The 11,783-nt window shown below is 49.4% G+C and overlaps 1 protein-coding gene across 2 annotated transcripts; it reads left to right on the forward strand.

Moving 5' to 3' along the window:
- The first annotated feature begins 1,078 nt into the window (after positions 1-1,078).
- On the forward strand, positions 1,079-9,581 carry LOC118095533 (uncharacterized). Of its 2 annotated transcripts, none has more exons than XM_060281780.2 (3): positions 1,079-1,355; positions 3,933-4,142; positions 6,645-9,581. In XM_060281780.2, the coding sequence occupies exons 2-3, from the start codon at positions 4,043-4,045 to the stop codon at positions 7,559-7,561; spliced, it is 1,017 nt and encodes a 338-aa protein (XP_060137763.2). In that variant the 5' UTR covers positions 1,079-1,355; positions 3,933-4,042; the 3' UTR covers positions 7,562-9,581. The 2 variants fall into 2 exon arrangements, with proteins under 2 accessions (XP_060137763.2, XP_060137764.2); XM_060281781.2 differs by having other exon boundaries at positions 1,086-1,355; positions 4,019-4,142.
- Positions 9,582-11,783: the final 2,202 nt, after the last annotated feature.

Genomic DNA, 11,783 nt, shown 5'->3' on the forward strand with positions numbered 1-11,783 from the left:
CCCACAAAGCCACACTGCACTCTGGTGGTGCTATGTTAGAATCATGGAGTCATAGAATTGTATGGTTGGAAGGGACCCTGAGGTCATCCAGTCCAACCCCCTGCAATGCAGGAATCTCAACTAAAGCATCCATGACAGATGATCATCCAACCTCTGCTTAAAAACCTCCCAGGAATGAGAGTCCACAACCTTCTCGGTAATTGCGCCCTCCCTGTGGAACACTCTCGCTTCAGATGTCACGAACTACGTAACTTTTAGAAGACATCTGAAGGCAGCCCAGGATCAGTAAGTTTTAATTTTTGATTTAATTTTGAATTTTGAAGTATTTAGTCTTGTTGTTGAGTTGTATTTTAACCAGTTTTATATTTGGTGTTAGGTGCTCTGAGCCCGGCTTTGACTGGGGAGGGTGGGGTATAAATAAAATATTATTATTATTATTATTACTATTGTTGTTGTAAGTTTTAAATGTTGGATATGTTTCAGTGTTTTATATATGCTGTAAGCCATCCAGAGTGGCTGGGAAAACCCATCCAGATGGGTGGGGTACAGTATAAATATTATTATTATTATTATTATTATTATTATTATTATTAATATTATTATTATTAACCTCCAGGGGCAGGCCGTTCCACTCTCGAACAGCTCATTAATATGAAGAATAAATCTTCTTCTTTTTTATTTTATTTTTACTTTACAAGTTTTTTATTGTATTTCACTACATTATTTGTAAGAATGGATTCCACATATCATTGAATTTGTCCATGGCAAGTCCGCGTTTGCATGCACGTTGTTCGTATGTTGCGAGTTTATAGAAGTCTTCGATCCAATCGTAGAAGGGAGAAAAATAAATCTGAATAAAGTTAATATGAATATTAAATCGGCAGGGTTCTCATGCAAAGCGAAGCCGTAGGGAACACCCATCCCAGAATAGCGCGTGAAGGCAAGACTTTTTAAAGAAAGCTGAAGACTAGCAATGCTGCCGGCGTCATGTTCAGCATCAGAGACAGAAAAGTTTGGAGCGGGGAAGCCGCCTGCGCGAAGAGTTAAAGGCACCGAGCTGCGATTTCCTCCGCATCCTAGAGAGAAGCGGGAGCGCAGCAAACCTGGAGAGCTGGAAGGACGGTACATGGCGGCGGAAACTTCCTGCAGGCACCCAGACGCACACGCGCTCCTGGCTGTGCGCTTCTTCTGCCACCGGCTTAGGGGGTGGAGAAAGGGGCTGGGCCCCGGAGGTCGCGCCCCCCTTCCACTCCCCGCCCCCCAGCGCACAGCCCCATCCTCCCAGGAGAAAGCGCGCAGGGGGTCGCGCTGGGGGATCCGCGCCCGCCGTGCGCCCCGGAGGAGGAGCGCGCTGGGTGAGTGCGCTTCCCTGGGCGCGGAGAGGGGCGGGTGGCCAGCGGACGGGAGCAGGAAGGAGCAGGATCCTGGCCATGGGAGGGAAGAGGCGACTGGGGAATAAACTCCACCCGGGATTGGGGGGGAGGTAGGGTGTGTGGAGAAGATCCTCAGCCGCTTATGCCAGTGTAGTCCGGCAGAGCGCAGCCTGGCACGACCACCCCGCACCGTCCCCAAGAGGGGCGCCAGGGCTGGCGCAACCTGCTGTCGCGGAGACAATGGCCATCGGAGGTTGGTGCCAGTGGGGAAGGAGGGGAGCTCCTTCTCTGGCTGGTTCCCCGTCACCGCCTTTCCATATATATCTAGGTATCCCTTCATTCTCACCCAATCCTGTCCGCCTCCTGATTTCTGAAAGTCTCTGCCAGTCATTCATGGCGAATGTTTCCATGAAACTGGCACGCAGATGTTGGGGTGGGTAAAACGTGGGTTCTTATCCCCCCCCTCCCTCCACGCACACAAACTAGGCTTTCTTTCGCAAGACTCAGTTTGGCACACCTCTGGGAGCCTCGATGGTGCTCCCCCACTCCCCGCCCCGGCAAAAAAAAACCTGGCAAGGCTCCCCTCCCTCCCCATAGCTACGGCCCTGCCCCAAATACCCTGTTCTTAGTGGGGTTATTTCACTATTCCCTTGCAGTTTTGTCTTGCCTTTCCCTCAAGATGCTCAGGGTGGCACAAGGAGCCCGTTCCCCCTGCATGAACAAGCACATGCATTATAATCAGAACAACAACCCTGTGAGGTAGATTAGGCTGAAAGATTGTGGCTGGCTCCAGGCCACGCAGTCAGCTTTCTAGCCAAGTAGGAATTTGATTCCAGATCTCCTAAGCTTCAAGTCTTATCTTTTTTTTCTCTTTCTCCTTCCCTGCTTTTCTGTCACTTCCCCTCTTTCTCTTCCCATTCTGCTTTTTCTGTCTTTGATCCTTCGTTGGGGGCCGTCTGTCATGGATGCTTTAGTGGTGATTCCTGCATTGCAGGAGGGTTGGACTAGATGACTCTCAGGGCCCTTCCAACTCTTCAGTGGTTCTATGAAGTGAACATTTCTATTTACAGTACATACCGTATTTATTACATTTGGATAGTGTTTATGTACAACAACAACAACAACAACAAATTAATTTATACCCCGTCCATCTGGCTGGGTTTCCCCAGCCACTCTGGGCGGCTTCCAACAGAAAAATAAAATACAATAATTTATTAAACATTAAAAGCCTCCCTAAACAATTTAGAACAGTGGGGATTTTGCCCTTAATTGAAACGGGGGCTTGTCATTCAGAAGAACCACTTGTTATAAACGACTTTGCAAGTTTAATTTTGGATGCACGTTTTTTAATAAAATATATTGTTATCTTGAACCACATGGGTGAGGGAGGGAAGTGTTGGATTCACTGAGCATCAACGGGTAGCAAGAAAGTATATGAAAATACAGAGCTGTCCTCTAACAAGGCAGACCATTGGTTGATCTAGCGAACTATTGTCTCTGCTGATTGGAGGTTGTACTCCAGGGTTTCAGAGAAGTCTTCCCCATTACCAGCTAAAACTCCTGTACTAGGTGATTCTTTTCCGAAGCATTCGTAACCCGAAGCATTCGTAAGGGGGACGGTACGTAACACGAGGTACCACTGTATGTTAAAAAGAAGAGTGGAATAACTTTCTTCTTCTTCCCCTTCTTCTTCTTCCCCTTCCCCTCCTCCTCCTCCTCCTCCTTCTTCTTCTTCTTCTTCTTCTTCTTCTTCTTCTTCTTCTTCTTCTTCTTCTTCTTCTTCTTCTTCTTCTTCTTCTTCTCTTTACAGACTCCAAGACCATAGCAATCATAGAATTGTAGAGTTGGAAGGGACCCCCAAGGGTCCTCTAGTCCAACCCCCTGCAACGCAGGAATGTTTTTGCCCATAGTAGAAAGTAGAAAGCAAACCAGGGAAAGCAAACTGTGCTCTCCTTCCATATGCCCCTTGCATCCCCACAAATTGGCTTGGTGTTTTTTTTGGTGAGGGGAGAGCATTCCCCCCCCCCGAACACTAGGTGTGGGGAGGAGAGGGGAAATTGTTCTGTCTGACAAGCTGAAATGCTTGTCATAGTGCTTCACTGAATTCCTTTCTAAAAATCACTTTTGCTTACTAAAAAAAAGAAGAGGTCTGCCCTCTTGGGTTGGTATAACAATCTGCCCCAAGGATTTCCAGACCTGCAGCGGCTGTAAAATGGCGGGGCCGGCCCATGAAATATTCATACTGCTTTTTAATTGTATTTTTATTGCTCCTTTCATTTCTCTATATTGCATCTTATTATTTATTCTCGCCGTTCGCCTTGCATTCTGTGCATTCCAAATTGAAATACAGTCAGATGCAATATATGAGAAATGAAAGAAGCAATAAAAACACAATTAAAACTCCCGCAGCCTCCAGTGCAATGCATTACAATTGCTGTGACGAGCAGGAAAATCGCTAAGACCCTCAGCAATTTTCAAGCGGTCTGTGGGGAAAATGTTTTTTTTGGGGGGGGGGACACTACTGATCTATCCATTCTCTGTCTCCTATTTCAATTTGAGATGCTTGGAAGAGACCCGAAGGGACTGCAGTGTTAAGATTTCACAGTCTGCTGCTGTTGTTTTCTCCCCGCCTCTGTCGTGGGTAGGATTCCCCCATCGTTAAACCCAACATGATCTCCTGGATGGAGCAAAGAGACGAGCCGCGAGTCCCGAACGGGGACCTGGAGCGACGGCCAGAGGAAAGCGAAAGAGCGAGGGATGCCCAAACAGGTGAGGGAAGTGGCAAAACTGTCACAGAACGGGGGAGCAAGACTAGAAGAGGCCAGAAGCCTCTGGGAACATCCTGCGGGGATCACGGTGTCGTGGCGTCACTTGGGTGTAAGTGGGAAGAGCAGCAGAGCGCTCGGGTTTTGCCTTAACTTAACATTCTGAAGCATCCTTGTGAGTTCAGGTGCCCAAGCAGGGTGGCAGTTGGGTGGTTGAAGCACCTACTCTGCGTGCACAAAGTCCCAGATTCATTTTCTAGGTAGGGCAGAAACAGACCCCTGCCTGAATTCCTGGAGAGGAGAGCTGCTGCCAATCATTGTGGACAGTACTGAGCTAGATAGACCCAATGGTCGGACACAGGGCAAGGCTAGCACATATCTTCCAACGCAGTGATGCCCAAATCCAGGACATTGCCTTCCGGGTCTGCACTCCCCCGTGTGTCACATCACATGACTTATGTGAGATTGTGTCTCCACAAAAGTGCTTTTTTTTTCAGAAAAACCGCCCCAAAACATGTGCTTTTGGAGCATCGTGCCCCAAAAAAGTGCAGCCCGAAATTGCATGAAAACGCAGTGGCCATTTGGACCGCTGTCCTCTTGCGAGAAGCAGGAAAGTCCCGTTTTTTTCCAGGGCAGTTGATGGATATGCTAGCAAGGTGGGGGGCTGTCAGGGGATTGTTGCGGCTACTCTCAAGTAAAGACGCTCCAGTCCGCTCTGTCTTTCAGAGTTTTATTGTGCATATTATTTACAGTGCAGAGATATCAGAAAACATGACTGCCTAGTCTGATTCAGAATCCGGCAATGGCTTCCCTCGTGTCTTGGGCCAGCATAAAAGCCTGGGCACCCCAAAGCGCCTCCCCCTAGCCCTGCGTGTGGGCGCGCGCCTAAGTTCGGGCGCCGGAAGGGGCTGCGTTCCTTCTCCCATCCTTTGGCTGGAGCGTTGCAGAGGCTCCGACACCTCACTGGACTGTCCTTCCCCCTCTGGCCAGCTGGGTCGGTGTCTAGGCTCTGACACGTCTGAGAGCCCCCTCTTCACCCCACTCCATTCTTTATTCCCTCCTCCTGACCCGCTGCTAGCGCTGTCACTGGGCAAAGTGCTGGTCAGGATGACTGGGGAAGGCACTCCTTTTGCCCCCCCCCCCAGGTGTTTGCCTAGCATCATCTCTCTGTTTCTCTCTCATTCTCGTTTCTAACATTCAATGAAGTGAGGACGATGACTATTATTATTTTCTTGTATCTGCTGTTCCTCACACACAGCTCAAGGCAGCTGACATCTAATAAATATATAATAATAATAATTTATTATTTATACCCCGCCCATCTGGCTGGGTTTCCCCAGCCACTCTGGGCAGCTTCCAACAAAACATTGAAATACAATAATCTATTAAACATTAAAAGCTTCCCTAAACAGGACTCCCTTCAGATGTCCTCTAAAAGTCTGGTAGTTGTTTTTCTCTTTGACATCTGGTGGGAGGGCGTTCCACAGGGCGGGTGCCACTACCGAGAAGGCCCTCTGCCTAGTTCCCTGTAACTTGGCTTCTCGCATCGAGGGAATTGCCAGAAGGCCCTCAGCACCGTTTCCGGGCAGAACAATGGGGGTGGAGACACTCCTTCAGGTATACTGGACTGAGGCCGTTAGAAACAAGGTTAAAGCCATAACCTAAAATGCATAATAAAGATTAAAAACATTTTTTTTAAAAAAAAAAACCCCTGTGATATGCTTGAATACCAGTATACATGGCTCAGGACGTTAAAACCTTAAGGACTGCCTCTCCCCTTATTGGACCCTGTGCTTGTCATCGCAGGTCCTTCTCTTTCCCCCCTCACCCAGAGAGGTCCAAAGGGTGGAAAGCAAGAACAGGCCTTTTCTGTGGTGGCTCTACAACTGTGGAATGCTTCCCCCAGAGAGGATCACCTGGCGCCATCATATCTTTAGGTGCCCGGCAAAATCATTCTTCTTTACCCAGGTTTTGGGCCATTAAATAATCCATACCCCGTTAAAGCTGTGAAGTGGGGCTGTTTTTATGATTATTTTATTATTCTGCTGTCTGTGGTCATGGTTTTTATTATGTTTTTATGTTTATGCTCTGGAAAATGTGTTCTACATGTTTTGCACCACCCTGGGATCTTTTGATAAAGGACAGTAGTAGTAGTAGTAGTATAATAAATATCACTGCAGCTGTACCTTGGCTTTCAAACAGCTTAGTTCTCAAACGTTTTGGCTCCCGAATGGTTTGCGAACTACTTTTGGAAGCCGAACGTCTGACAGGAGCTTCCTGCAGCCAATCAGAAGCCACACTTTGGTTTCCAGACATTTTGAAAGTCAAACGGACTTCTGGAACAGATTCCGTTCGACTTCCAAGGTCCGACTGTATTGCCATGCCTGTGGCAATATAAAATGGATTTTAAAAATAAGTAAATAAATGCAGAAACCACAAATAATAATATATCTCAACTCTCTCTCTCTCTCTCTCTCTCTCTCTCTCTCTCTCTCTCTCTCGTCAGATGAGGGAACAACCAGTGAGAATGAGGACTGGGAAGAGGAAGAAACCCCTGTTGCGCCGGAGGACCCCGACTCCGAGGATTCCCCCGTGGTTTCTGCCCCGGTCCTGGGTTGGGAGGACGCCTGTGAAGTCCTGCAGGGTGGCGGCAGCAGCGGTGGGGAGGGGGTCGGCAGCACCAAGGCAAGAGGGGCCAAATCCGCCCGAGGGAGGCGCCCCTGGGGTAGCCGCCCCTGTCGCCGCAGCTACCGCCGCGTGGCGGCCCCTCCCACCCGGTTCTTTGACTGCACAGACTGCGGGAAGAGCTTCACCCTGAGCTCTCACCTGATCCGCCACCAGCGGGTGCACACGGGGGAGAGGCCGTTTGGGTGCCGGTCGTGCGCCAAGAGCTTCTCTCAGCGTTCGGACTTGGTGCGCCACGAGCGCACGCACACGGGCGTCAAGCTCTACCGTTGCACGCAGTGCGACAAATCCTTCTCTGAGAGCTCCCACCTCATCCGCCACCAGATCATCCACTCGGGCGAGAAGCCCTTCAAGTGCAACGTCTGCGGCAAGCGCTACGGCGACAGCTCCTACCTCACCGTCCACCAGAGGGCGCACACGGGGGCCCGCCCCTACCGCTGCGCCCGCTGCGGCAAGAGCTTTGGCCGCTCCTCCACGCTCATCCGCCACCAGCGCGTGCACGGCGACCCGGCGCCCGCTCCGGGAGACAAACCGCGACCCCGTGGAATCTGGACGGCCTTCGCTCGCCTGCCCAGCCCGAGCCCAAGCGACGGGGACTCGGAACAAACCCTGTCTCCTCAGAGGTCGCCAACATTAGCCGGGCCTTCCCTCACTCCCTCGATGTTGCCCCTGCCGCCTTCCCCTCGGATCGACCCGCGCTCCATGAGGATTATGGGGTGGCAGTGGGGCGTTGAATAAAGAGTGGGCATCTGGCCCGTACGAGACACAACAATACTGGTGGCAACTGGTTTCTGGAATGCGAGATGATTAATGCATGCGGCCACAGGATTTGATCACCAAGAGGACATCGGTCCTTGGGAGGAAAGAGCGGGTGATGGGGGGCTGGTTGCTCGGTCGCCAAGGTGACAGAAGAACTGGTGATTTTACCACAAAGCGTTTATTGACCACCAGGCAAAGAGGTTGGCTGTGGGCTCTTTGCTGAGGGCAATTCGTTGTTGGGGGAGAAAAGATTTGGGGGAGTGGGGTTCCCAACACTAATACTTTGCTTTCCAGAGCCGATCCCATTCCTGGAAGGGTATTCTAGGGCAATGTATCTGTTACCAGGGCAACGGAGCTGGGTAGTTTGGTTACCATGGGCGATCGGTTGCTATGGAAAGGTAAATTGGATGGTGATTCAGGAAGTTACAATTCAGGTTCTCAAACAAGCAGAAGGAAAGCAGAATTAGTTCTCAATGAAGTTGATTATTTTGTTCACTTATTCTGATAAAGAAAGGCTGAGATCATGAGGAATCCTGGGATCATGAGGAATCCTGGGTTCTTATCCAGATAATTTAAGACAGCGGAGATCTTAGTATATCACTGGTTTTCAGAAGGGAATGGTAAAGATTGGCCGTGCCCTCGTTACAAGCGGTCAGTTTCCATGATAGCCTAAGAATGATGGTTGGGTCGATGATGAGTGGAATCGGAGGCCAAGGGATTCGGCTGAGGAAGGGCAGCCCACAAACATGGCAGCTGGCAGAGGGAGAAGGCCCAACAGCTTCAGGGTTGGGTTAGCGAAAACACCAGCATTTCTTTATCGGGTAAACTGTGTGAGATAAGGAACTTCTCAAGGGAAGGGAAGTCCAATTTGAAAGAGGTACAGATGAATTTTGCGGAGTCCCGTTGATCGCAGTTGGTTGCTAGGAAGTGAGGAGACGGGCAGCTTGGGTGTTTCTAGAACGTTTGGTTGCTAAGGAGCTCGGGACCAGCCACTCGGTTGCTAGGGCTTGTGGCTTGAAAGGGTGGAGATTGTCAGATTGGTTGCTAGGAGATGGGAGGTAGCACAGGTGTGAGGAGATGGGTGGTTTGGTTGCCATCTTAGTCGTGTCTTCTGTGGTTGTTGTTTTCCTCCCCATTTAGGCATCCGAAAAACCAAAACTCATGAAGGTGTCCTCAAGCCTTTTTTCATTCAGCCCGACGTTTATTTTCTGGTCAGCAGGTGGACTGGCCAGACCTTCAAACCTTGGTTCTCTGTTCCACCTCCAGCTTCCTGCTGGGGGTCTTGAGAAAGGAGGAGGTTTGGAAGGCAAGGAGATTTTTGGATGGCAAAACGGACACTCTGGCCAGGAGACAAGGCGGCCATCTTGGGGGAGGAGATAGTTGAAATGTATACATTGGGGCTGGACCCCAGGCTGGTGTTAAGTCAACTTTTCTTCACTGGTAAATGTCCTGCCTGTTTCAGAGAAAGGTTTTGGGGTTTTTTTTAAAAGGAATTTCTCAGTACTGTAAGATGACAAATGTATTTATTGGTCTTTGCCCTCCCTGCTCCCCCATATTTGTGTCCTAGAATTGTCTAATTTAGACTCTAAGCCTGTTATAAGCAGGGGCCTTTTTATTAAACAAATGATTATAATACGATGGTGATGTCTGCAAAAAGCTCATGAGGGACCTCTGTGGTGAGTGGAAAGTATTTCTTATCAAATAATGATAATTACAATAACAATAATAACGGTGATGCTTTAAGAACCTCCTTGTGAGGGGACAAACCTGTGGCTCTGCAGATACTGTTGGACTCCAACTGCCATCAGCCCCAGCCAGCATGCCTAGTGGTCAGGGAAGATGGACGTTGGAGTCCACAAGACATCTGGAGGGCCACAGGTAGCCCACCTCTGGCCTAGAGGTTGTTGGGCTTCAGCTGCCATCGTCCCTGACCATCTAGCAGAGTAAGCTGTTGTCTCCCAAGTTTCATGCCACAAATAAAATAGTTGAAGCGGCACGATCCCTTATCAATTATTTGTCCACACATTCTGAGCCGCTGTTGAGCCAGGTTCCCATTTTGCAGCTTACTTAACCTGAGGGTTAGTATCCAGAACCTCAGGTGGATGACCATCTTTAAGATTGGGGGAGACAACAATGACTTGTGGTCATCCAGACCTCACTGGACTCCCAACTCCCATCATTCATGACCAATAGCCGAGACCACATGTTCTCCATCCCTCATGCAAGAGGTTTAGCAGAAATCAAAACGGATGAGATACAAGAGTACTTGCACTCTGTCATTGACTGTAGGCCGTGGCCTAATTTAACACGGGAGTGGCAGAAGTATGGGAGAAAGGAGAGCTCTTTGTTATCCACGGGAATGAACGTTTCAGAACAGACTTCCGTCCGAACGCAAGCTAGGAATGTCCCCCTCAATTTCGCCAAGTGAGGGGCAACCAAACCGGCATGTTGCAGCATGGACACAAGGTGGCAACACTGAGCCATCAGGAATGCGTAAGGAGGGTTTGCTGCCAAAAACACAATCTATGAAAGTTCCACCCCTTCTGGAAAACTGTAAATAGTAAGGATAAAGAGGGGAAGATCTACTTAAAGATGAAACTTCAGTGGGTATTATATATTCTGCCAACCCAATCTCCACAGCAGTGCTGAGATTCCGAGGCTTCCTGACACTTACACCAGTGTTTCCATTGGAAACAAGGCACAGTGGTTTATTTGTGATATATGGCTTATTTACACACACACACACACACACACACACACACACACACACGACCTATATCTATAATCTGAGCCTGGGAGTCGGAGCATTCCCACCCCAAAAGGGTCTTGCCTTTCCCATAGCCACAGCCGAAAATTCAAACAGAAATCAAACATGCTTTGAAACATGGCTCTGACCCTCCTTCCAGCTTGCTGCTTTTTCTAGACTGCAACATCATTGCAAAAACTCCATCCTAAAACTCTCCTTTTGTCTTTCTAACTAACTGACCATTGGGGGGGGGTTGCTACACGTTAGCCCTGTGGCAAAGAGCTTTGTCCCAGCTAATGACTCCTATTTAGTACTCCATCACCAGGCTGGCTCCTGACTTGTATTTTAACATGCTAAATTAAATGTCTGGCACCCAGGAAGTAGAAGTGGAGTCGTAGAAGTGGAGTCCAGGCACCCCAAAAACTTCAGCTGGTGTAGAATTCAGTGGCCAAGTTGCTCACTGGGGCAAGATGGTCTGAGCATATTACACTGATCCTGGTCCGATTGCACTGGCTGCCAGTCAGTTTCCAGGCCCAATTCAAAGGGCTGGTTTTGACTTTAAAGGTAAAGGTAAAGGGACCCCTGACCATTAGGTCCAGTCATGACCGACTCTGGGGTCGCGGTGCTCATCTCGCATTATTGGCCAAGGGAGCCAGTGTACAGCTTCCAGGTCATGTGGCCAGCATGACAAAGCCGCTTCTGGCGAACCAGAGCAGCGCACGGAAACGCCATTTACCTTCCCGCCAGTGCGGTACCTATTTATCTACTTGCACTTTGAGGTGCTTTCGAACTGCTAGGTTGACAGGAGCTGGGAGCGAGTAACGGGAGCTTACCCCATCGTGGGGATTCGAACCGCCGACCTTCTGATCGGCAAGCCCTAGGCTCTGTGGTTTAACCCACAGCGCCACCCGCGTCCCAGGGCTTTTGACTTACAAAGCCCTAAATGGCTCAGGACTACAATAACTCAAGAACCACCTCTCCCCATATAAACTGTCTAGGATTCCACATACATCCTTTGAGGCCCTTCCTCATGTCTCTTCTACGTGAGGTCCGGAGGGTGGCAGCATGAGAACGGGGCCTTCTCTGTAGTGGCTTCCCATCCATGGAATGCTCTCCACAGAGAGATTCATCTGGCGCCTTCATTATACAGTCATACCTCGGGTTAAGTACGCTTCAGGTTGAGTACTTTCAAGTTAAGTTGAGTACTTTCAAGTTAAGTTGAGTACTTTCAAGTTAAGTACTTTCAGATCGTGAAGCTGAGGCTCCAATACTTTGGCCACCTCATGAGAAGAGAAGAATCCTTGGAAAAGACCCTGATGTTGGGAAAGATTGAGGGCACTAGGAGAAGGGGACGACAGAGGACAAGATGGTTGGACAGTGTTCTCGAAGCTACGAACATGAGTTTGACCAAACTGCGGGAGGCAGTGCGAGACAGGAGTGCCTGGCGTGCTATGG

The sequence above is a fragment of the Zootoca vivipara genome, chromosome 12, assembly GCF_965207765.1.
Source record: "Zootoca vivipara chromosome 12, rZooViv2.hap1.1, whole genome shotgun sequence".
Taxonomy (NCBI): Eukaryota; Metazoa; Chordata; class Lepidosauria; order Squamata; family Lacertidae; genus Zootoca; species Zootoca vivipara.